This window comes from Zonotrichia albicollis, chromosome 8 (genome assembly GCF_047830755.1).
Source record: "Zonotrichia albicollis isolate bZonAlb1 chromosome 8, bZonAlb1.hap1, whole genome shotgun sequence".
Lineage (NCBI taxonomy): Eukaryota > Metazoa > Chordata > Aves > Passeriformes > Passerellidae > Zonotrichia > Zonotrichia albicollis.
In genome coordinates, this window is record NC_133826.1 from 10969487 (window position 1) to 10995628 (window position 26142).

A 26142-nucleotide genomic window follows, 5' to 3' on the forward strand; every position below is an offset into this window, starting at 1 on the left:
AGGGTTCTGTGGCCTCTCCTTATTGCAGAAGAAACAGACAGGAAAGCCAGCTTGTATGAAACCCAATTATTCAAATTTATTAACATCAAGAATTATGCAATGATGCTGTAGATTTTTTTTATTAACAAATAGAAAACAGACTGTATACAACAGTGACCCCTACAGCACTATGCATCCACAAGGTAAAAATGAATGTGTCCTCCAACATTACCAACCCTGGATTGCTGATTTCAACGTAGCTTGGATTCTTAACATTCGGAATACATGTGATAATACAATTAGATACCCTTCCACCACCTTTATTCATAACTCAATGCACTCAAAAGAGGGCTGCTCACTCCCCATCTTTAGTGCAAGCGTGATATAATAAGGAGTATTAATATATAGTACCATTAAATTAAGTCCAGTAGTCTTGCCACATTGGTTCATTAGAACATCCTGAAGTAGCGGAAAGTACAATATTCTAGTGACTCTTAACATTTGCAGGATAGCAGAAATTATAGATACACCCAACCTCTGAAGCCATGTGTACTCCCCTCCCCTTCCCTGCAGTACCCTGCTTCCAAAGCGAGATGGTCCAGCTCTGCTGTGGATCAGCTGGGCTTGTGCTCCTTGCCTTTGTCAATGCTCTGATGCACTCCACTGGTGAGAGGTGACAGGATGGCGCTTGCACGCACAGAACCGTGGGGTTAACACAAAGGGCCGTGTCTTGCTCTTTCCATCCCCTCCCTGGGGAACTGTGGGACCCCCTCACTACTCCTGCCCCCTTTCCAGCAAGACACACAAAAAGAGGTTCCAATGCCTGGAGCCCGGGATTTCGGGTCTCTCACAAACAAGGCGACGACAACTCACGTCATATCAGGATCTGCCAATACACACGGTCACTGGATTGGTTGAACACGTATTGTAATAGGACTGAACAGTTTCCAGCTGACAAAGGGACGCTTCTCCAGCGACCCTATATGGCCCTCCCAAACCCAAACCTACTAAGGAAATAATGGGGGGGGGGGAGGGAGAAGACTAAAAAAATAATTGGTAGCTTAGGTCCAGTTCCATGAAATTTCATATTCTACAGAGGATTAAAAAGCCTATGGGGAATGTAGATGGGCAGGAACCACAAGCCAGCTGCTGCGAATTACCAAGGAAGCTGCACTAAAATGGGCAGAACCAGCAGTGACTGGGCTGAAATAAACACAGGGCAGTAAAAAATGTAAAAGCAAAAGGAAATTAAAAAAACAAAACCCAACTCCCAAAGGTTTGGCGGGTCCAGTTCTGCTTGGGCAAAACATTAAGACTTGCAAAAAATAAAAAATAAAGAGAGAGAAGATTATAAAAACCACTAGTAACTATTTTACATGTTTAAAAAAAAGATCCCATTCCACCCACCTAAAGCCTTGCTGTGAAATGCAGTCGGCATGAGAGAGGGTGAGAGATGCACATGAGCAGAAATTCAGCCAGAGACTGGAAATGCTTTTGGAGTCGGATTCCCTCATTTGGCGCTGGGGCTAAATTCCTAAATGCCGTGGTCAGAACTGGTTGGCGTGGAGGCCTGCGGCCTGGGCAGTACCTCCACCTGTACAGAAGGACTGAGGAATGGGCGGCTCTGGCTCACAGGGACCCATCTCCACTCCTAGACATCCCCACCGCGACTGGAGGAAAGCACTGTTACGTTGCATAGTGGTCGAAGCTGCCAAGGTACTCCAGTGCGGCTCTGTAGCACAGCTGGTACTGGTCCTGCAAGGCACCAACGAGGGAAACATGAGCAGTGGGGACACAAGGACAGTGGGCTGTGGGGTCCAGCATCCAGAGACATCAGGGCCCTCCCTTCTCCCACAGATCTCCACTGCCACGCACAGGAGGGGAGCTCACCTCTGTCTGCACCATGGCCGGCCGCTGCGTCCGCAAGGTCTTCACCATCTGGAACATGTCCACCACGCCCTCGTAGCGCATCCTCTCTAGCACAATGCTGAGTGTGATGAACACGCCCGTGCGCCCAACCCCGGCACTGCACAGGGAGCAAGAGGGGCTGCTGTGAGTCCTGCCAGCCCCAGAAAGGCTCTGCAGAGCTCCTAGGAGAGGTGCAAGCTGCTCCTGGAGCACAGGGACCTGCTCACTGGGGTGAGGCTGCAGTCCTTACCTGCAGTGCACTGTGATGGGCCCATCCTGCCCAAACTGCTCCTTGGTCTTGTGCACCTGCCCAATGAAGTCGATGAAGCCCTCTCCTGTCTTTGGCACTCCCTGTTCCGGCCAGTCTGTGAACTGGAACTGGCGGATGGTCCGTGACTGGCCATCCTGCAGGGAGAGGGGTGTTAGAAGTGAACCATCAGTGAGGGCCTGATCTCACTCCCCTCAGCACTGGTGCTCTGACCTACTCTCAGACCCCCTGAACCAAGCCAGGTGAAAAGATGCAAAGGCCACAGGTGAGCCCAGGCAGATCATTTGCTGCATGTTTGGGACCTGTCTCTGTTCTCTCATGTTCACCCCAGGGTAGCTTAGCTGAGCAGGCCTTTGGGCCCCTACAGAGTCCATTGGGTCAGTGTTTGGGGCCCAACTCCACCCTAGAACAATGTTTATTGTAACACAGGAGTCCTGTGCCCAGTCAGATGCTGCACACACAGACTCTACGTGCAGGGGGACGTGGACCTATGTTAAATGCTTGCTCAAGTGAGCAGCACAGGCACGGCAGGGTCTGGTGCTTACAAGGATCCCTGAGCTGTTCATGGGGCTGACACAGCTGGCAGGGCAGAAATCTGTGGAGAGAGGTGCAATAGGTGGTACGTAGCAGCCCTTTTTGCCTGCGGTGCAAGGCAGCATTTGCTTTCTCGTTTCTCCAGGAGCTGTTGCATACTCCCTTGACTGGCCTGGGTAGGGCAGAGGCACAAGAGGCAGAGGAGCTGGGGAGCCAGCAGATGCACTCACCCTGGCATCCGTCACCTTGAACTCCCGGAGGATGTACTGTGGCATGTTGTACTCTGCCATGGGGTCCACCACAAAGTACTGGTACCGGGCAGAGCGCTCTGCAGGCCAGTACTGATGGCACTTCTCCTGTGGATGAGCAGCAGGGTAAGACATTAGCACTGACAAGCTGCTGCTCCTCCCTCCCGCTCCCTGGGTGCCTATGTGGTTGTGGGGCCACAGGGTCAGCCATCAGACAGAGGGGAGTCACCCAGAGTGAGTGGTGTCAAACACAGACTGAGGTGAACCAAAGACTGTGAGCCCACAGACAGCAGCCCCAGAGCCCCCTTGTCCCCACAGCAGGACTCGTACCCGGCCCATCTCACGCAGCTTTGTCAACATCACCACAATGGTGGAGTCGTGCTCCCAGAGCATCCGCCAGAAATCCTCTGTGGTCTCGGCCAGTGGTCCCTGCGTGGCAATGTAGGCCTTCTGCTGCCTGTGACAAACAAAATGGTGCTCAGAGCGGCTCCTCAGAGATGGGCAGCAGCTGCTTCTGGGGGCTGTGGGCTGGGTGAGCTGGAGGCAGGGCCCCATGGTACCAGGGAGCAAGTCTGACAATCCAGCTGTAGGATGAGCCATGGGCTCTGGGAGAGAGGTGAGCTGGTCCAGCACTTGTCCTCTAAGTGCTCCCCACAGACACAGTAAGCACAGCTTGGAGGATCCAGAAAAACTCTTAGTCCTTGCTGGGGTGACGGCATCCCCAGCCCTGCCTCTTGCTGCTTCTTGTCAAGGGCAGGCTTGTCCCCAGCCCTGCCTGTTTTACCCTCTTGGCACCCAGGCCCCCACCAGCAGGCTGCCAGCACCCACCGGGGCTGGAAAGAGGGACTGTGCTTGGGGATGATCCCAGCAGCACTCCTGTGTTCCTGTACTTTACCTCTCTGCAGTACCTGCCGTCCCTCCCATTGCATGGGAAAACACAGAGCAGCTGAACCAGGTCACCTGGATTACACTCCAGACAGTAACGAGGGCAGTGTGGAAACCATGAATACAGTTTTGTCTGCTTTTCTAAAGCTTCAGAATTTGTTTTTGGTTCCACTGCCAACCAGAGCACCTCTCCTAATTTTCTGTGCCACCTGCCCCAGAATAGCCCCCACCCTGAAGAAAGCCCCCTTGGTGCTCTGGACTCAGCTCTGGCATGCTGGTACTGAGGCTCTCTGAGCTCCCAGCCTGGCACACCCGAGCCCGGGCTGGCTTCACCACTGTGGGGCGCTGGAGCCCGCGGGACCAGGGCTGGCTTCTTCCACCCTGCCTTCCTCCCTCGGTTCTGTCTTCATCCCTCTACTGGTGCTATTTTTAATGGTGCTAAATTAATGAACGTGCTGCAGGGCAGCTGTAACATGCGGGATGCAGACAGGGGCTGCTTCAAGGTGGATTTATAACACATAGTAAAAAACAGGGAATGGGGATGCAGAACGAAGTGAAAAAGCTAATAAAGATGCAGCATCAGTGATATCTGCAGGACCTAAAGCCAATTGATTTGAGATAACCAGAATAATGATGGCTCAAAGGAAGGGATGGGAAGAGATAACAGAACTTGGGGATAGGGTAAGTAGCACATGAAATGGTACCACCTGCTGTGATGGCAGCTCTCTCCCTCCCTCCGTAGCATCACCAAGAGGCAAAGCCAGTGTTGCTCTCCATCAGCTTTGGAGCCAGGACAGTGGCTGCAGTCCATCTGTCAGACTTAGGCTACATCCAGGCAGTGGCATTAATGACTGGTGGTGGGTGACTCTGTGCCATACACCCAGGAGGTAGTGGAGGCTCTCTCTGCTCTGTGACAGCTTTTCTCCAGCCCCTTCATCCCTCCCTATTACTCTATCCCACCCTGAGAGAGCCTGGCTTGCTTCAGTTTTCCTGTGTTGGGATGCTCCCAGGGTTGCTCCCCTTTTGTTCCTTGTCCACTCTTGCCTCCATGTAGTCCTTCTCCCTGGGAACTCTTGCTGGGCTCAGCTGCTGGAGCAGCAACAAGGCACAGAGCTGCTAGCCTGGCTGCACCCACATTTGTTCCCTTTGGCAGTGCCTTTTGCATCTGGGAGGTTACCACTCCAAAAGAGGCAGGTAGGCAAAGCTAAGTTGGAAGGGACATGTGCCACATCTATTATTGCATTCCCCACTCCAGAACTGATGATGGTGCACATGAGGGATGATCTTACAGTGATGGTGCACACACAGGTGACAGGAAAAAGCCTTTTATGTGCATAATTGTGATTTGGTTTGGATTATTGTCTAGGGGTCGTTTGGGAAGGGGATGTGGCCACTGGGCTATTCTTCTCTCCTGGCATTTAGCATCTGAGAATGAGACATCAGCAGACAGATACAGAAAACTTAAGCACTACAGCCCCACTAGATCTTAATTTGTCTTTCTAAACTGTGTTCTGGAGAGAGTAACCGGGTGATGGGCTTCCCAGTGTCCAGCACCAGCCCTGCCTGAGGATCCAGACTCCTCCCAAAATCAAGACACGGAACAAGCTTTGAGCTGCTGCCTGGATCAGCCACTCAGTGGAAGTGCACTCCTAACTCTAGCTGCTACAGCTGGGAGACAGGTTTGAGTTAGGTACTGTAGATGTAAAACACAAGCCAAGGGATGCCTACCAGCATATCCCATAAAACCTCCACAGAAGCCAACACAGCCTGCCACTCCAGCCATGTGGACATCTGTCTACAGCAACACAAGCCAGCCTGGCAGCCCTCACTCACAGGCAGTCTTCACATATTGTAACTACACACACTGCAGTGTCTGAGAAGATGGAAATAGATAAAATGCAACAAAGTGGTCCCCAGCCCAATTCAGGCGGTCAGGACCAGTCCTTGGGAAAGAGAAGGCAGCTCTGCCTGGGTTTCCAAGCAGGCAGCCAAGCTGGCACTGTCATCCAAGGTAATCCTTACCTGTAGCCATCTATGAAGCTGGCATTGATGTAGTCAGAGCCCTCGACGCCGCGGATGGGCTGCAGGCAGACTCTTGTCAGCTCATACGGCATGATGTTCACGAGGCGGTTCTTGAATTTGTTGCAAGGGAGGTTGGCACTGATGAAACGTGAGGTATGTGCTTTAGAATTGGCCAGCAGCTGAAAGAGGAGGAGACACATCAGATCCCTGCTGGAGATGCAGCAGTCTGGGGGCAGAACTGGGATCCTGGCAGCAGCCATGTAGTGTAGGGGAGACCCAGAGCAGCTCTCTGACACACTGAGCCAAGAAGCTTCGTGTCTCTCTGAGCCAGGGTTGTATGCTTGGTGGCGGCAGGGAAGCAAAGCTTTTCCTCTTCCAACAATATCTTGTTATTTACTTCTCACCCCAGAAGAACCCAAGAAAATGTGAGAATTGTGACAGTTTTAGGTAAAGAAGATATATTTTGGGTAACTGCTGTGAGACATAATCTTTGAGTCCTGTAAACTGGAGTCATGGTAAATGTGTTACTTAGATCTGCTGGCAGATTCAAACAGAAGTGACTCTTCCTTCCCCCAGTTTTTTTGTTTTTTTTTTTTTTTTTCCTTCCCCAAAAGACTGCCTCCAGCATCTCCAGAACCACCCTTCTATCTGTGAGTGGCAAGCTGACCTCAGGAGAGCTCTCTGCAGGAGGACAGAGTTGCTTTCTGGAGAGCAATTCAGCCATGGGAGGCCCTCCCATATCCTGCTCCCCAGGGTTTCCCATGCAGTGGACACTGCCAGGGCACAGAGAGGGGCAATTTACTACTGTTGTCAAGACACCTTTGGAGAAATGGAAGAAAAGTAAAATTTTGTCTTTCTTACAACAGAATTGCTTGAGTTGAGCACAATTCTGTGGCTCTCCTGAGGAGTGTCACTATGAGATACTCAGGAAGCATGTTTTACTGTTCCAAACCCAGGATACCAGCAGCTCTGATAACCATAGGACAGAGCTTCTCAACTATTCCCAGTTTACATGAAAAGTCAATATTTTGCCTCTCCTGCTCCTTTGTCACTTGGAGGGAATCCCCAGGGTGAAGGTGTACTGCTGCAGTTCATTTCACAGCCTGCATGGTCTGCTGCCTCCCTGCGTGAGCTATATTCCCCTGCAAAAGTTCACTGGACTAATGCACCTCATCTGAGAATATGGGCACTTAACAGAGCTCAATTCAGCTCCAAGGCTGTAATAAATATCTGCAGTTGGCATACACAGACACAGGCAGAAAAATGTGGGCTTGGCTTCTTAAAAATGGTGTGCCTTAAAACACTGCCTTCACCAATTCTAAACAGTGAGGCTTGGTGTTGAGGTGGTTAAAAGATTACAGAGCTTAGCACTGACGAAATGAGACCAGAAATGTCTCACATATTTAAATTGGAGCTGTTTCCAGACAAGTTGTTCACAGTAACATCAATTATCACTAACATGATATGCATCTGATTTCAGATGCAGCTCCTGCCGCACAGTGAACCTAGAGCAGAATGTGCTGCTGGGAACTGCACATCCATCTGCCTTTTATATCATCCCCAGAAGCTACCAATCCAGGGGGGACCACAGCCGACACAAGCTTTACAATTCTAATGTATTTTAAATCACTGCCTACCTGCTTTAGAAACACACAAAAGAATAACTGTCTGTAATGATCCATAGCCCACCTCTCCCAACCCCTGGACGAGCAGCCCGTGGAGCTCTGTGGGCAGAGATGGGGCATTAGGGAAGTGGGGTGCTGGGGCTCTGCCACCAACCTTGAATTCCAGCTCCATTTCAGTGACGCTCTCGCCTGGTGGCACCTGGGTCAGCTTCTGGATGTGGGCGAAGAGGTTGCGCGCGGGCACCTCGGTGTTGCCGCACGTGGCGGCCTCCAGCAAGGCCTCGTGGATGAAGATGTACTGGTCCTCTGTCTGCACCATGTAGTTGCGCTGGGAGCGCATGCACGTCACGTGCCCGTAGATGTCCACGGTCTTCTCGTGCTTCATCCGCTCCAGCATGGCATCGATGACAATGAAGCAGCCGGTTCGGCCCACGCCAGCACTGCAGGAGCAAAGCACACGGTCTGAGATGACACTGTCTCCTAGAGATGTCACACAAGCTCCAACTGTGCTTCACAGATCACCCAGACTTAGGGCACACAAGGGGAGTAAAGGCTGCTCTCTGTGAGTGAAGTCCAAACAAGAAGTGACAGGAGGAGCGAGGGAGAGAATCACTGGAGAATGTGAGAGGCTCCTCAGCCTTTCTGCTGTCCCCCTTTCACTGCTAGAGTGGAAAAGACATGGTGTCACCCTGCTGATCCCTGTGGTGGCTGGCAGCCCCTCCACAAGGGAAAGAGAAATGTGCTTAACAGGCAGGAGAGTGACACACATGTGTGTGTGAAGTCAGAAGACATGAAGAGCAGGCTGGGCCCTAACACCAGTGAAGTCAGTAATTTCCAGCCTGCTTGTCCCCTAACCTGGGTCACTGTCTCCTCACTCCTAAAATGAGCATGGCCAGCCTGAGAGGGGAAGCAGAAAGCTGAGGTTATGCATCACTGTGCTGAGCCCTTTGCTCAAGCACCAAATGCCTCTCCACAGCTGCTGGACAGGCAGTAGCAAGCCTCAAGCTACTCACTCTGAGAGCACCCTGAAAACAGCAGATACACTGTTGTGACATGTAAACACAGACAGAGGTAGGGAGCTAGGCATTCCCTCATTTATGGTGCAAGTCATATCCTTAACAAGGCTTTAATACAGCTTGTTTGTGTGTTAATTACACCCCACTACCATCTGAAACAGAGCATGAAAGAAGAGCATTAAACACTGCTGGTAAGGCGTATGCTGAAACAGCAATGATGGAGTGGTTTGTTCAGTAACAGTCCCCTCTTGGCTGCTACAAATAAATCTTGGCTGGGTAAGATGCTGAGCCTTAGTAGACTAATATTTTGCCTTAAGAGCTGCCTTTCTACCCTGTGAAAGAGTATGGCTGTAAATACTGCATATGAATGCTCATAGAGGTCACTGCATGCATTTCTGTCAGTGATGTGCATCTGAAGGTACTACCGACTTATGCTGGGCACAGATAATTTAATTTTTAAATGGCACTTGCAGTTTTGCAGGAAAATGTGCTTTCTAAGGCTCTCCATATAGCAGTGCTGTTTAATCTGGTACAGCAGTAGAAACACAAATGCCATCACTGCTCTACGGCTGCTGGGCCTGTTCTGCTGCCAGCCCAAGCATGCAGGGCAGGTTATGCTACTATGAAACCTTTCTCACAAGAAGGGGAGACTCCACTTTCAGACAGGTTAAAGCTCCTGCAGCCAGAAGACAAACATAGTCCTACCTGCAGTGCACAACCATGGGCCCAGCATCTGTTGGGTTGCAGGCCTTGACCCGCCGCAGGAAAGCGAGGATTGGGGTGGGGTATTCTGGCACCCCGTGGTCGGGCCAAGCCATGAACTGGAACTGCCGCAGCTCTGTCTTCTCATTGGAGCCATTCTGTCAAAGACAAAGAAGAGTTGTTTTGCATGAGAACATCTCATCCCAGTGCAGGAACCCACTGATAGGGCAACAACAGCCACAGGCAAGCAAAGCTCTGTGTGATGATGCATATACTGTGCATTCACCAGTGAAAATTCGGAGGAAAAACACAGGTTTATTGCAAAGCTCCTATACATACAGATGCTCTGTAGAAAGGCAGTTTTACAGACAACAGAGCATCTCTGCAGGAGTAGAGCAGACTGCAGGGAAGGTGAAAGACTCTTTTCTGCATAGCACAGGTGCACTACCTGCATACTCACTGCATGTTCATGGAAAATAGCCACTGGACATGGAAGGGGCTACAGCAGCCAGCTCCCTCCCTGCTCCTCTGCATCATGGTATCCCTGGGCTGGGTGACCAGCCTGTGACTGCAGACTGCCCTGCTCCTCTCTGGGCTTGGCTGAGTGATCTATGCAGCAAGTGGTAGGAATGGCTGTGTGGCTGCTGGGGCCTTCCTGGGGCACGAGTGTGTCCCCCCTGAGCATTGGGCTCCTGGCCCAGACTCAGTCACGCACAGAAGCACTTGCTGCAAAGCCTGTCTGCATTGACACTGCTGCTGGCACTGCCCCCAGGGATTTCCAAACACTAATGAGGAATGCAGCAGGCAGGAGAGAAGGGTTTATGCTCATGTCAGAAATAGCCCCTCCATTTGCATTATTAGTGACAGGAGTGATAAAAATTCACTGCTTCCTATGTTGTCTCTCTAATGGGAGGACAGCTGCTACCTGTACACTCACCAGAGGCAAGAACAGCCCTGTTCCTGGGCCCATCAGAGGAAGCACACAGAAGAGCATCAATTATCCTGGCCAGAGTCCAGTGGTAGCCAGATGCACAACCTGCACCTGATCACCTCCTGCAGCCCATCTGTGAGACATGGCTCATGCCTGGCCAAGCCAGGTGCAGCCAGTGGCCACGGCCTGTGGGCCATGGGGCACCCTGCAGCCTTGGGAAGCATCTCTGCAATACGTGAAGCAGCAGCAGGCAGTCCCGTACCTTGTACAGCGCGAAGGTGCGCACGGTGTAGGTCGCCAGCTCCACTGTATCCAGCAGGACCACCTGGATCATCCCATAGGTTTCTGTGCCCCGGCTCGGCCAGTACTGGTCACACTTTACCTGCAGGGTGGTGAGGAAAATGGGTCAGTGATTGGCTGCTGGCTGGGGCATCTGGGATGAGGAACAGGGCTCTGCCCTTCAAAGGGTAAAGAAAGAAATGACTCATTGTGCGGGGAGAGGAGCGGAGGGCTCTAAAACCCAGATTTCCTTCCCCCAGAGTGTCCCAATCCCCAGCAAAAAGGCAGCACCCGCTGGACCCCTTCAAAAGAATAATCTGAGCTAAACTGACCCACAAGGACTATCCAGTCCAACTCTCAAGTGAATGGCCCATATGGGAATTGAACCAATCTTGGTGTTATTAGCACCATGCTCTGACCAACTGAGCTGATCTCAGTGAGTGGCTACTCATTGAAAGAGGGATTTTCCTTTTCCCCTGGAGCCATTGGTGGAAGTGGCAAAGGGGACAGGCCACCAGACAAGAGCAACAAGAGCAACACCAGATACCAAGACAGTGAGCAGCAATTCCTAGCAGTGATTTGTGCCTGCTGTAGTACTTCTCCGCCTCCTGTTTGGTGAGATGGGCATCTTTGACGCTTTGCCTGGACCACCCCTGCCTGAGCTTGACGTGGATGAAGAGAAGGTGGGCTGCTGTGGGATAATGGGAGAAGAACTAGTGCAGCAGGGAGGAGGAAATGGTGGTTTCTGTGGGCACTGCTGTACTCAAAGGGCAGCTGAGGTGAATGAGATGCAGTCTGTATCCCCACCAGCTCCCAGCTACACCAGCCTGGCGTCCTTGACCCACAGCTGTGGCAGGACAGAGCTGAGTCCAGCACAGATCACAGCAACAGGCATTACCTTTCCCATAACATCCACAGTCTCCCACGGTGCCCTGCCAGCATGGCCTTGGGCAGCAGACCACCTTTGAGACAGGTGGGACACAGCCCATGCAGGGCTCCAGCCTGGATGCTGTATCCACCCTCTCTGCCCTGCTGCAGGCTTGAGTGCATTGAGCATCACCAAGCAACACCAACATGCCCCTGTGACAGGTGGCACATCCCTGAAATTCTACATCTCCCAAGTGTTTCAAAATGGCTCTGCAAGGAACAGATGGCAGCTTAGACACAGACTGTGGCCAAACTATCCCTTCAGCCCCTTCCTGCAGGCAGCACTGTCCCATCATGAAAACACTGCTGCTCCCTAGAAACCTCCTGCCTTGCATCATCCTTATAATCCCTTTCCAACTCTGCAGTCAGGGTGTTTTGAGCAACTGGTCACAGCTTTTGTTGCATCCCTCTTGGCAGACAGCCAAACACATCCCCAGGGGCCCATCCCTCTGCCCCCTTCACCTCCCTGCACATCCCTCCCTGCTCACATGCTGCTGCTCTCCTCCTCCTCTTCACAGCTCAGTGTTTTCAAACTACTCCTCCATTTCTTTTTTTTTTTTCCTGTGAAGCCCCAAGCTCCCTATTTAATTGGCACCCTCAGCATCTCTGCTTCATCTGGTACCTGGCTCCCCCACCCTGCAGAGCCACAGTGCCTGGCTGACAGGAGGAAGACTTCATTCCCACCCATGTGCACCACAGTGAAAACGGTTTCCCACCCGAGGAGAGAGGAGTGAATGGGAGATCATCTGTGCTTGTCAAGGAATAGTAAACTTCATTATTAGCAGAATGTGTTTACAGGGAATGCGTGGGAAGGGAAACAATAAGCTTAATTAGGAATCAATGAAGTTCTGCCTTTTAATTGAAACCACTTGCAGCAGGGTGGGGCTTGTGAGAGCTGAGAGCCCTCATCCTGCACTCTGGCTCTGGAGTGCAGCAGCCTGGAGTCAGAGGGATGCACCTCTCCCTGCTTTTTGGGTTCTGCTGACAGTAAGGCCTGCCCTGGCAGAAGTGCCTGGAGCAAGGCTGCCTAATGGGGTACTGCAGGTGCCTGTGCAAGCAGAACAGCTCTGCTGCCTCCTGCCCAGCGTCTCCTGCTGCTTGGGCTGCTGTGCTGCCTTGGATCTGTGGCAACATGGCAGGCCCTGCAATCATCTCAGGATTATTATTATTATTCCTCTTCCTCACTTGGCACAGAGCATTTGGTGCTGACTGGCTGCAGCACCAGCAACTTGGAAGTCACAAACGTTATTTCACAGCTAAACTGATCCCATCCTCATGAGTGGGTGCCACCTGCAGGCTGTCTCCATGAGGTCTGAGTTTGTCTTGCCTGGCTTGGGGACAATGTGACCCTCTCTAAGGGAGAGGAGAGCAGCATGGCATCCTGCAAGTGCTCGGGACAGCTGCTTGCTGTGCTTTGCAGGGGATGTTTCAGGGGAACAGCACAGCCTGTTCCTGTGCCTGAGCCTACACCTCAGGGGACAGCAGTCCCCTCCTGCCACCCACACGCTGCAGGGCTGTGTACTCGTGCACAAAACAAACTTCAGAGGAGTTCCCTGTGTGGGATAATAGCAATGCCTGGGCTGGTAATTGAAAATTATTTATTCATGACCAGATAAGAGTCAGTCACATTTTCTGCCAAATTTACCCATAATGTTTATGCCCCATTTTCAAGCTCTGTAAATTTTATGCTGAAGCCGATGCACTGTGGCACTAAAGCAGATAAGAGATGTTTTCTTCTGGCAGTGCTTGTTTCTCATTAACTTAAGGAGCACAGTAATGTCCTGAACAGCCATTTATTGCAGCTTTGCTGAGTGGCTCCTGTTCCTCCCCTTTGATGCCCTGAGCCCAAGAGCAGCCGGGCACCTCTCTTCAGCTTGAGAGCTGTGCTCTGCCCCCAGCCCTGCTCACACGCTCCAGATGGCACTGCTGTCAGCAGAAGGGCTGGAGCATCGTGTGGCTGCCAGGCTTCTCTTCCCCAGGGCCCGTGAGCACCAGCCTCTTAACACCCCCTCCCGAGGACATGAAATGCCAGGGGACATCACACTCCAGAGAAGGCTGCTTGGTGCTCTGGGCTGGAACAGAACAACCCACGGCACTGCTGTGGGAGACTTGGCTCTGCCAGGCTCTAGGGGATAGCCCAGGGTAGGAGAAATCCTGCTTTAATGCCTCTCTCCTGGCAACACAGCCCGGCAGGGACACACCACGCTCGCAGCTTGGGGAAAGCTAATCTACAATGTGTGTTTCTGAACTGCCACCAAATGATTCTGAAACTGATTGTAAAGCTTTGAAGGCAGCTAAATTGCACAATCCAGCCATTTCTATCCTTTATGTGCTTCTCACTTTGTGAAAACATGAAAAAGGGAGGATGATTTAGACCATCAAGCCAGCTAAAATTGCAGACCATAAAAGCTGATGCTCTTTAAAGATTTTTTTTTCCCCTCTGCAGCTCAGGAATCCTTTAAAGCAGTGTCACCCCCACAGGGCTGCCAAGCTGCTGCTGGTCCTGGTTGGCTTATCACAGCAGTGCTGAGGGTGACCTGGGGAGCTCGCCTGGAAAGGCAGCAGAGCCTGCTCTGCAGTGGGCAGCTCTCCATGAGGCCCTGCTGCCCACCCCGGGCTCTGCAGCTGGACACACAGTCCTGTGCCTGTGCCAGTGCCAAAGTGCCTGGGCAAGGGGACTCTCAAGCAAGGTCACCCTTGGGTAATGCTGGGATGCCATGTGACTGCCTGGAGCAGTGCTGTCCCACAGCAGCATGAGCAGCAGCAGGCAGCAACGCTGCAGGGACCCAAGGGGTTACATCAGATGAAGTTTGAGGTCGCTGGAGCAGAATGAACTGCAAAAGAGTGACTCGGGTTGAAAGTTTGGAGCAATGGGCAATGACTGGGATTAGGATCTTCACTGGTCCCTAAAAGGTCTGCTCCCAAGAGAGCTCTAGCCCTCACCAAAAGGGCATGAGGAAAAGCAGAGCAGGAAGGTGACTAAAAGCAATCTTGCCTTTGAAGATGCTGAAAAAGACTACAAAAACCCTCAGAGAAAATAATCTCCTGCAAGTCCACATCACAGCTCCCCACCAGATCCCTGCTGTGAGGGAATGCCCTGAGACACCTACAGGGTACAGCAAACACATTCAGGGAAGTCCTTGCTGTGGATCACTGTTCAACTTAGGAGTGACCAGGCTTCTCCACTGCCTCTCCTGGCAACCTGCCTGTCCCACAGAGCCAGAGAAACTGCCCACTTCTCATTAGTGCTGGGCATGTGCCAAAGAGGCAGCAGGACACAGGCAGGCAGTGCCAGGGAGCAAATGCAGGGGTCTGGGTCTGGTCAGGTCAGCCTGGAGCCCCTGGGCAGTCTGCCCAATCAGGCAGGCTGCCTGAGATTCTCTGAGGGCTCTGGTCACCTCCTGCCCATAACAAGGACTCAATGTCACCAAAACCCTGATCACACGCACTGTGTTTGGGACAGACAAACAAAATACTGCAGGATAGGATGGGGTGTGCTGGGGGGAGATAACACACAGCTCAGCAGCACAGACACCTCAGGCAAAGATGAGTCCCTCTGGGGTCAGAGGAAACCTGTTATCTTCAAGAAATATGCACCTTGGAGTGCCTTGCCATAACTAAGAAGCCCAGAAGTTAAGCGAGTCAAGATTCCAGGCATGGATTTATTTGGCAACACAGAAGGGCTTTTCCTTGTTCTTCAAATATATGCTCCATCACTGAAATGTGAAGGCACAAAAATGTCCCCATATAACCCTCAGCTGCAGAGTACAGTTCATCAGAAGCTTCTGATCTTGCTTAGCCCAGAGTGTGCTAATCCCTGAGCCACAGGGCAGGTCAGAATCATTTCCCTGTCACCCTGAGTGGGTGACAGTGGCCATCGGACAGAACAGCCAGGGCTCTGCAGCAGGAAGCACAGTGCAAAGCTGGGGTTGGATCTCTAGAGACAGCTCATCTCCAAAGAATGCTCTTTTTCCCTACAGGCTGAAGGGCATTTGAAGATGTCAGGAAACCCATCAACAATGCCTGTTTTTTGCACATTAGGAGAAGCAGATCTGTTTTGCCATGGTGATTGGTGGTTCCAGCCACTTCCTCCCAGTCAGGGTGGGCTGGGACACCCCTGTGAGCATTTCAGTGCTAAAGCTTTGAAATGGAGGGAGAGCATGCAGGCAAAAGTTTTGACTAAACCCAAACTTGACCATTTCTGCTTCTCAAGAATGAGCTTATTGGGCTAAAAATAATCAGTGCTTCACAGCTTGAGTGCACAAGCCCCTTCTGCTGTTGGCATGGCAACACTAAAATATTCTGCTAGTACAAATGCTCACTGCTAAAATTTTACTTTTAGGAGCAAACTGAATCATGAGAGGCAGAAGCTGCCTCATCCTTGGGCAGGCTTTGCCCAAAGGGTGCATCTGGGTGCAGGAGCACTTGGTCACAGCTTACAAACTCCTGCTTCAGGGGCTGAGTAAGAACCTCTGTCACGAAAACTGTATCATCTGCAGTGAGAGCTCCCACTCCCTCTCCAGCTCTTGCCTTCCTCATGGTCTGCAGGCAGCTTTGCATTTATTACATCGGAATATCTAATCCTGGCAGTGTAAGCTGATAATTTATACATGTTGTCATTGGACAAGGCACAAATTAGTCTTGTTATTGCAATGAGACCCTGTCAGCCATGCCCCTGTGTTACCAGAAATGCCAGGGCCCTGTCAGGCTGCTGGATGCTGCCAGTCCCACCCAAATATTGCAGCTTCTTCGCTTCTGGGGTGGTCCACACTCTCCACCTCAGAGCTTTCCTTTCCCCCTTTGATGTGATGTGAGCAGGAAAGGATGGGTGCACATGCAGATATGCGGGCAAAACAGAGCTAAACGAGCAGGCCAGCAACAGGAGGGTTTGCCACCCTTTTGCCCCACAGGGATATGCTTACAAGGCATTTGTTGCTGGGCTGCAGGAAGCAGTGAGCCACATCACTGGAGCTGCCCCTCCCGGGGTGCCCTTATGCCTTATGCTGTGAAGCGCTCCCATTCCTCCTTTCTTCCCCACAACAGCTCCAGAAAAGAGAGAAAGCACACACTGTACCCTGGACTTCTCCTCCAGCCTGGTCATCATGACTATAGTTGCTGTTCTCTGTTCCCACACCATCCTCCAGAAGTCGCTGAGGGTTTCTGGCAGTGGTCCCTGCGTGGCGATGTAGGCGTTCTGCTTCCGATAGCCATCGATGTAATTGGCGTTGATGTAATCACTGCCTGGGACCCCTGCGGGGAGAAAGAGCACAAGAGTTACTGGGGTAAGCCCACAGCCCTGGACCTACTGCTCTGCTGGCCCCACAGGCAGGAGAAGAGGCTGGCATGTTCACAAGGCTCTCCTTTATGGGGTGATGTCAGGATCTCTTCCAGGGATCCTGCAAAGCACAGGGATGGTGCCTGAAAAAAAGAAGAATCCTTTATAACTCCCACATTAATGCAACAAGCAGGCAACACCAAAGCAGAGAGACAGCTGCCACATGCACACAAAGGAAAATTCACAGTCAGGAATATTAAGGAGCTCATATGGCCCCAAGCAACTGACTGAAATAATTGTCTTAAATTCACCAGCAATTTGTTATGGTCCTACAGCACCTTTTAAAAATGAGGCTCCTTTATTAGCTTGTCTCTGTTAGCAAGGGATGTCAGGCAAGGATGTTCCCCCATTCTTCCTGCAGGGACAACTATCCCCAAGGAGCCAGAGATCTTCCTCCTACCACCACTGAAACCCTTCAGTGTGAGACCCCTTCTGCTGCCTGCTGGCAGAGGCTGCTCCAGCCCACACGAGGCCTCCACCACTTTAAGGAAAGGAATTTTTCGTAAAGGCCTTTAAAATGCAAACACATAGTTACTAAAATAAATTTGGCAAAGCAGAGGCCTGAGGCTGCTTCCAAACTCTGCTCAGCATGGGCTGCCCAGGCTGCAGGGATAGAAAGCAGCAGGAATCTCATTGTCTCCCCAGGAGAGAGCATCTGCATTTCATTAGACAAAGGAAATAAAGCTGGGGGTCACCCCTCGTCCTTTTGTCCTGGGGAGAACTCCACAGCTCTGATCTCCAGGTCTCAGCAGTCTCCAGCAGACAGCAGGTGCTGGCAGCGCTGGGGGCGGCAGCAGCTGGAGTGCAGCGCTTGGCTCCTTGGCATGGGCGGCACGGGGCTGGCAGGGTGCTTTGGGAACAGTTCCCAGGAAGGCACAGACACTACTTACAGCAACTGAGTCAGCCTGGAAAGCAGGGATTCCCCCGTGTGCTCACCCCACAGCTGTCTGCCAGGGTTTGCCCATGAGCAGACATGCCAGGCCTTCACACTGCTGCTGCTGGTGCTGAACAGGGCTTGCTGTGAGGGACTGATTGGCTGCCTCTCCTCCTCTTGAAGAGGATGAATAGTGCATTACCATCAGAGAAGGCTTTTCCATCTCCCAAAAAAGGATGCTAGTGACTGGAGGGCCCCCTGTGCACAAAGCCAGGTCTTCCCCAGGCAGGGTGCATTGAATTAGCTGGATCTTCCCCATCCTCCATCAGTGGGCTCAGATCGGGGTGAGCAGCTGGGTGCTGGTTTATAGAACAAGGGAAATGGGTGAGCTTGGGCCCCAGCTCCTCTGTGTGCAACAGGACTAGAAACGTGTATTAGCCCAAACTCCAGGGATGTGGGGCTGGTTCTTGGAGTCATGGGGATCAGTGCTATGGACACCAGGGCCTGATGCTTTCACGGAGGACAGGGATGGATGGAGTCTGATGTCCCAGGGGAAGGAGCACCCCTCACCCTGTGCCACTCTGGGCACTTATTTGGGCCCATATATTGACAAGTCTCAGAGAAAGATACTGGCCCTACGATTGTGTTGGGACAGAGGGTGGCAATGGCACTAACAGTGCCATGCTTCACCATGTAGTGAGGAAGGCAGCTGAAGTCACACAGAGAGGACAGTGGGAGAGGAGGCTGCTGGGACAGACATGTTTGCTGCCAGCAGTACTAAGAAGCAACCACACAGAACACACTGCTCTGAGGACACTGGGGAAGCTTTACAGTGCCCTTTCTCTTCTGGCCAGCCAGAACACACATCTGATTATGCTGATGCTTGGTGGTTTTTTTCCTGCTCAGCTGAGAACACACAAAAAGATGGTCTCCTTGCTACAGTCAGGCTCAGCTGCTTGTTGGGTGCCCAGTGCAGTGACTCTTACCATCGATGGAAGTCAGGATGACACGCGAGTGGTCATAGGCGATCACATTTGCATAGCGGTTTTTCGGTTTATTCACTTCCAGGTTGGAGTTCTCCCAGGTGAACTGCTGCCCAGGATCAATGGACTGTGGAGAGAAGGAGAAGGAAGGAATTAGTAGCGGTTCCAGCACATGGGAGTGCTGCAGCACATGGGATTCAGTCAGGAAATCTGCATTGCCCTGCAAACCTTTCCCCAGCCACACACAGCTTCCATGGGTGTCCACGGCAGTAGGATCAAGCCAGACCACATTGAAAACCAGTTTCCAGTGGCACATGCGTCCCACTATCTGCAGGCAAAGCAGTCCCTCACTGGGGCAGCTTACTGCAGATGAGTCTTCATCTCTGCTGCATGCTCATCCTTTCCTCTGGAGCTACTCATCAGCAGAAATTTGGTCTTCTGCCAGGATTCCAGAGAGACCTGACTGCGCAGATCTTGACCTAGCAGTTTTATTAGCTGTTGAACTGCAGCCTCTTGAAATACAGCAAGCCCTGGGTGTCTTGTGCCCCAGGAGCTTTTGGTATTAGTGTCCTGCAACACAGCCTGTAAGCATTTGCCAGGGAATAGTCATGAAAATTAATAGGTTACTATCCACTGCTCCAGCTACTTATGCAATGTAAACATCTCTCGTTTGAGTTAATAGAGTGACAAGAAACTATAAACGTGGAGAAGAGACGTGGTTATAAATCTTGGCCTGCACACTATGCAACTGCCTGAAAAGCACACATCCCACTCCCACCTGGAAGCACCCAGTGCTTCTTCCACAAGCCACGTGCTAGTGCACCCAGTCCATGGCTGCTCCATGGCCAGGCAGCCTCTTCCCAAAGCCTTCTCTATTGTCTCAGTGCATGCACAGAGCAAGGTGAACAAGGACCATCCCCAAAGCACCATCCCCTCTGAGATGGGATGTTCTTGTTGTCCGAGAGGCACACGAGACACACGCCTCAAGCAGGGACTTGCTCTGCACATGCAGCCCTGGGCAAGCTGGGGGCAAGCAGCTACACCAGAAATTAGTCAACTCCCTTCCCCCCAGAATTAACAACACTGTCAAAACCTTAAAACCTTGCTCCAGCTTGGGGTCTCTGAAATTTTGCTGGCCCATGGACAAAACACTGGGGAAATAGGCCAAGGGAAGCACTGCATGCTATGCTCCCTGCAGGCATCTGTGTTCACTGCCTGGAAGAGCCCTGTCAGAAGGTTTCTCAGGCAGTGAAATGCCTGTCAGCTCTGGATCAGCTGTGAGCAAAAGGCTGAGGTGGGAAGCACAGTTCCCTGACTGAGCTGACATGAACAGCTCTCATGGTCCCTCTGCTCAGTTCCACCAACCACCAGCTGTGCACAAAGTGACAACCACTGATGTCCCCTCTGCTCCTGTGCTGTGGAGCAGGCATTTCCCAAGCAACCAGCAGTGGCTGTGGGCACTGGCTTGAGCATGGAGCACAGGTAGTGCCCGCATTGCTGCACCAGCCCTGAGGGCTTTGCAGCACATGCAGGGCACGGCCAGTGCTGCGCCAGGTGGCAGCTGTCTGTGCCCAGGTGTGGCCCAGGCTGCCTGCAGGTAGAGGGGCCAGTGCTGACGAAAAGGCACAGGAGGATGTGACATCACAGCGATGCTAATAGGTAGTTTGGGAAATGTAGGATGTAAATAGACATTTCCTACAGAAAACCTGTAATTTTCTATTATCAGTGTAATAAGCAGGCAGCCGCTGTGCTCAGAGGCGCTGCAGCCAGGATGCTGGGAGTGGAGGCTGCAAGCACCACTTCTGGCTGCAAACACACAGCCTGGCTGCCACAGGCCTCGCACACTCCTCTGCCCAGGCAGACACATCTCAGCACAGCTCTCTGGGTCACTTCATTTCATTCAGGCACCTGTATTTTGCAGGCTGCTCAGGGGATCTGCTCTTTAGATGCTCCCCACTCTCAAGTGTGTGGCAGGGAAGATGCTGCCCACCAATGGTGGGCCTGAACTACACAAGGGGAATGCAGAAATAATCGAAGACATGAAAAAAAAAAGAGGAATATAATATGAAAGGACTTTATGTTTTGGAGTAGAGATAAGTAAGTGAGGTTTTGACATCAGTCTGATCAATATGGAGCACAGGGAAGGAGAAGCACAAATAGACAAACTAATGAGGAAAATATGGACCCACCAATGCCTATTAGAAACATAAATAAAACCTGTTTTTCAGAAAGGTGGCCTTAGTCTGCATAGACAGCCCATGAAGAGACTTGACTAGCTGGTGGTGGCTCTGAAGTTATCAGTGAGCATCTTCTTGCTGTGAAGAAGCAACCCAACGAAGCACCAGCTATAATTGCACTCTGTGAACACTCTCAGTGGGCACAGGTGGGTGCTGGAGTGAGCCCTACCCCTGCAGCAGAGCTCAGTGCAATTGTTCCTGCTCAATCTATGCTGCAAATCCCTGCCAAAAGGCTGCAGGGCTGACCCAGCTGTGGGGTGCGGAGTGCATTGCACAGCAAGTCTGTGTCCTGCCACAGCAGAGGAAAGGGTAATTTCCTAGGGGAGGACAAGGCTGCCAAGAGCCTCCAGAATGGAGGAGGAGCATCAAGGTGTTGCCATTAGGGTTAATAGCTTTGATGTGCAATGAGTATGTGCAGAAATGGTCTAATCATCATCAGCCTCTTAAGAGGGCAAACAGGTGAGAAAGTCAGAACTACTACAGCACCTGAGTGCAAAGAGGCTCTAATTAAATACTCCTGCAAATTAGTGACTCATTTAGAAGTAAAATGATTTAATTTAAACTCTGGTGATGAATTAATGTACACCTGTTCCCCCCTTTAAGGCAAACAAATGAGTAAATAAATGGGAGGATGATGGGCTGCTTGGAGTGAGTTGGAGTCCCTACATGGAGCAGTGGTTGGCAAGTCTTGTCCCATCTCTGTACAATGCTCTGCAGCCCCTGTTGCAGTAGCACTGCCTCGTCTCCCCACCTTGCTCCACAACTGCCTTGGCACCAGGAGTCTGCTCCTGTTTCTTTCTGGGGGCTCATGGAATCACTGCTTCATCCCAAAACTTGATCAGAGTAACACTGCCAACAAACACACTCTTCCTAGAAAGCAGAAGGGCTGGGAAATTGGAAGGAAATGAGCCAGGAGGAAACTTAAAAGCACCATGACTTTTGCTTTGCTTTAAAGTGACAGGGAGATGCTGTAAGACAGCAAGTGCAAATTAAGAAAAAGCCCAATTAGTAAAACTCCTCCTTCCCAGCATGGAAGTGCAAGGAACAATTCACCAAAGCAGTTCAGGGATCCCTGCTGCTACTGCCATAAAGACAGAATCAGACCATTGAAAAAGGATTGGAAAAAGGCTCTTTCCTTGACAGACTCTGGAGCACTTTACAAATGCCTTGCAAACATCCCTGAGTGCCAGTTTGACTCTCACATACAATCCACCTCCGGCTTGCTGCTCCCCTTCCTTAGTGCAGTTCCAAAATATCTCTGCTTGCCGAGGCCCTGCTGCTGCCTCTGCTGCTGGCAGGCATGGAGAGCCCAGGCAGGCAGTGCCCGGGGCAGCACAGCAGCTCAGGGAGCTGCACAAGGGCACGGGGACAGGAAGATGCACAGGCAGTGAGTGCTTCCTGTCCTCCTGTGTAATCAACCACATTAGCAGGAGCATTGACCACTGTCAATCTGCACCACGCCTCAAATGAGGACATAATGTGCCTCTGAATCAATGGCTGGCAGCACTTCAGCCTTATTATTCTTATTACTGGAACGTGAGCGCCCTGTGTCTGCCAGGCAGCTTCCAATGAGCCATTAAACCCAGCAAGCCATTAAATCAAGGCTCCCTGGGTGCCACCCTGATCCTCCTGGGCTCACTGGCCCCAGGGACCCAAACACCTCTGCTGCTACCTGACCTGCCTTGCCAGGGCCGCAGGCACGGGAGGTGCAGTGTCCTCAGAGGCTTTATGGGAAATGGAAGTGAATACAGGGTTTGGGCAAACCACCAATGCTTCTCTCCACAGGAAACTGTGAGGAAAGGTCTGCAGCCTCCCTGCCACACTAGGAAGCAGGAGCACAGTGAAATCTCACACAACCTAAAGATTACTAAGAGCTAACATGCCAGGCAGTGCCACACTGCCAGGCTCTCATCACCTGCTCTGCTCTGCTCCTGGGGGCCACACAATGGATGGACATGAGGGGCAATAGCCTCAGGATGCACTTTGGAAAGGAATAAGGAAAAAATCTTCTGGGAAGGTGATGCAGGATCTAAGGCAATACAAGAGAGCAGGAAGCAGTGCTGGTTGGAGCCAGCCTGCCCTGTGTTTGCTAACAGCACCAAAGGGGCCAGCAATGCTCAGCTTGGTGGATCCCACAGCAGGAGTGTGAGATGGGGTGTGTGCGTGCAGACCAGGCAGGGATCCCACCCCGGGAGCACAGGCTGCAGCGTGGGAAGGCGCCCACAGGAGGAGCTCCAACACAGCGGCAGCGCCTGCCACCACCTGCACATCCACAGTCAGGGGCTCAGCCTTCCTTCTACTTATCTAATTCCATTAATCCCACACTGTAAATTCGCTGCAGCTTTCACTGTACACTAAAAATGAAATACTCTCCTGGTGCAGCCAGGCCAGAAGCAGCTGCCAGACCCTTGTGCCCTGCTCCCCAGCTTGCTCCCTGCCTGTGCAGCGTTGTGGGGCTGTGCTCTGTGCTCTGTCCTGTGCCAGAGCAGATGGCAGCACTGAACTGTGCCTGCAGACGGCTCAGCTCCCAGCAGCTGCATTTCAGCCTGTCCTGCAGCACCAGGGGTACCAGGAGGTACAGCTGGGACGGCTCCCAGGTGCCAGGGGTGAGGGCTCACCCACAGCTCATCAGCCTGCTCACTGCAGCCAGCCCTCAGCTTGCTCTGTGCTGGCTTTGTCACATGGGCTGCACGGCCAGGCAGGCTGGCACACTGGTGTGAGCAATATTATTTGTTCTCTCACTGTGGGAATAGAGGTCAGATGGCTGTGAGAAATCTCTGCCACCCTTCCTGCCCCCTTCCCAGGCATGTGGGGAGGTGCTGACAGGTCTTGTTTCATGTCACCTGTGTCTAGGTTACCCTGCTATTGCTTGCACAGCCGAGGCAAGTGCCAGACTGATGGCTCTAGGCCAGCTGGCCTCAATGGTTAAAAGTGCTGTTAAATATTTGCTCTCTGCCTGTGGTGCCACTGCTCCTGGAATGTGAGCCATCTATAAACAGCCCTGCACCCCACAGAGATGTTAGGCTGACAGGCTGCTCTACAAAAACACTTAAAATGCAACTATTTCAAAGCACAATCAAACAGCAAATGGGCCTTGGGGGCTCACCTGCCATGCCTTCCTCCCTTGTGTCTCCCTGCTCAGCTGTGCTATGCCCATTCTGGCAGCACCATTATGCCATGGGGAACAGGGGCAGGGCCTTCACTTCTCAAAGCACTGGGTCACCACTCAGCTCTGGGTAAGGTCTGGGGCTCACAGAGCCCCAGGGTGAGCACTGGGATTGTATCAATGCTCACTGCAAATGCAAGCATGTGCTGAGGTGTGGTTCCTGTCTCCTGGGCTCCCACAGGGGCTGCTCCCCTCCCACCTCTGCTCTTTCCACACCCACTCTGCAGATTCCCTTAGTCAGCAGCACACACAGCATGCCTGTCCTGCCCTGCAGCCCTGCTAGCAAAGGGAGCTGCTGCCCTGCCAAACCCACACACACAGGGACCAGGATGAGAGCAGACCTGCTGCCACAGCAGCCCTGCACAGGCTGCTGCTCTCTTCAAACTCAGTCCAGGATTCTTCTCACTGGCATTTCAAATGGGAAATGATTGCACTGATCCCCACAAGCCAACAAGGTGCAACCCCTTCTGCTTTTGGGTCAGTCCTAGTGTCAAACACTCTACAACCCTGTCATGTTCAGCAATTTTCTGATGATGAGGAGTCAAACACAGCAGAATCCAGGGGAAAAAAATTATGTGCAACAATCAGCTACTTAATAGCTGCTTCAACATGAGAAGTACAACTGATTGGTGCTCTCAACCAGCCATGATATTCTAAAGAAAGAGAAATGAGAAGAGAGAGGCTCATGAAAGCAGCTAAGAGAATTTATTTAATGCTCATTTTTTCAAAAACAGTTCCCACAGCTCAGTATTATGCTGCAGGCTCTGTTGAGCACAGGCCTAATGTGAGGATGGGAGTGCAGAGACACTGGATCTTGCTGAATCCCTACTGTGCAGCAGAACCACAGCCTGCCTGTGGCACAGTGGACAGCCCTGCTTAACATTTCAGTTGGACTGGTAACAAAAAGCCCAAGGCAGACAGATATGACTGCACACTTTGGCTCCACGGGCAGGACACACATGAGCACACAGGTAACTGCAAGGGAAGCACGTTACCCCTTTAAACATTTCCCAAGTCACAATGTAATGCTGTAGCTCATCTCTCTGGTTCAGACAGTAAATGCAGAGGGAAGCCAAGACCCTGCACCTGGCATCCCAAAGCAAAAACGGAGCTCTGTGCCTTCCTCAGATACAAGCAGCACACCCTTTGAACTAGCTGGAATTTGTCTCTTACCTTCCCAACACTGAGATCTGCTTTCCCTTTCCTGGCATATATAATCCTACCTTGTGGGCAAATGCTCTGATCTCATCTCATAAATCAGTGTAGGTACGGTGCAGGAAGGGGTGGCCACAGGCACAGGCAGATAACAATTCAAACAGAAGTGATAACACATGCAAAGAACACTTCCCAAATTTATTCCCTCTTTAATACTAGTGGGGGGTTTATTTACAAGTCCCCTGCAGCTCAAGAGGGCTCTGCATATAAGCACAGCAAAACATCATCCTGCCATTCCTGCTCTCAGGGCTGCAGAGGAACTCTTCTCAATTTTAAACAGTTGCAACCCAATCACGCAGCCTGGAGAGCATCAAAAAAGGTGAGGCAGCCCTCAGGTAGGTCAGCCCCTTTCCTTCCACATTCCCTCCCTTTGGCAAGTTGCTCTCAGAGAGGACAGGGCAGGGCTGGAGGGAGCTGGGCTGAGAGAGCTGCAGTGGAGGGGTTCCCCAAGCACCCCGCACATGCCTGTGTGTGTGAACAGAGGCAGCATCGTGGTGGATGCAGGCAGGACCTACCCAGGGGCTGCACCAGAGACACGGACAACGATGGCAGCACGATCCAGAACTGCAGGCAGGTTTGCAGCTCATGACTGCAGGTCACAGGCACAGAAAGCTCTGTGCAGGAGGGGAGCTTGGACTACTCCAGGGCAGTGGGACACTAGCAGAGTTTCTGTGGGCACTGATGCTGGATGGCATAGGCTAATGCCAGCACAGTCGAGTGGGAGATTAGCTGGGGAAAGCAGGAATGAAAACTCACAAGGCATGTTTGCTGGCAGCAGAGGATGGTGCAGAGAGCAAAGCTTTGAACGCAGATGGAAGTGAATGGGCACACATACTGCAGACCAAAATACATCAGCCAACCTGGATGGAGTGCTGCCCTCACAGAGCAGAACAAAGTAATCAGTGGCAGTCCAGGTAGGCAGACATGAGCTCCCATTCACTCGTAAGACTTTAACCATGATGGCAGCATGGCAGGCTGCTGTGCATTCTCCTGCAAGGCCTTCTCCCT

The 26142-nt window shown here is 51.9% G+C and overlaps 1 protein-coding gene across 19 annotated transcripts in view; it reads right to left on the minus strand.

Moving 5' to 3' along the window:
- Positions 1-51: 51 nt before the first annotated feature.
- PTPRF (protein tyrosine phosphatase receptor type F) overlaps positions 52-26142 on the minus strand; it is a 374760-nt gene continuing 348669 nt past the window's right edge. For all 19 annotated transcript variants that reach the window (XM_026790433.2, XM_014276090.3, XM_014276085.3 and 16 more), the window contains 11 exons: positions 18520-18643; positions 16399-16574; positions 10381-10500; positions 9191-9345; positions 7624-7909; positions 5845-6023; positions 3268-3394; positions 2920-3045; positions 2138-2292; positions 1870-2005; positions 52-1734 (listed from right to left, as the gene is read on the minus strand). In XM_026790433.2, the coding sequence (XP_026646234.2) occupies positions 1666-1734; positions 1870-2005; positions 2138-2292; positions 2920-3045; positions 3268-3394; positions 5845-6023; positions 7624-7909; positions 9191-9345; positions 10381-10500; positions 16399-16574; positions 18520-18643 (1653 nt within the window). In that variant the 3' untranslated portion in view covers positions 52-1665. The remainder of the gene's footprint in view (positions 1735-1869; positions 2006-2137; positions 2293-2919; positions 3046-3267; positions 3395-5844; positions 6024-7623; positions 7910-9190; positions 9346-10380; positions 10501-16398; positions 16575-18519; positions 18644-26142) is intronic.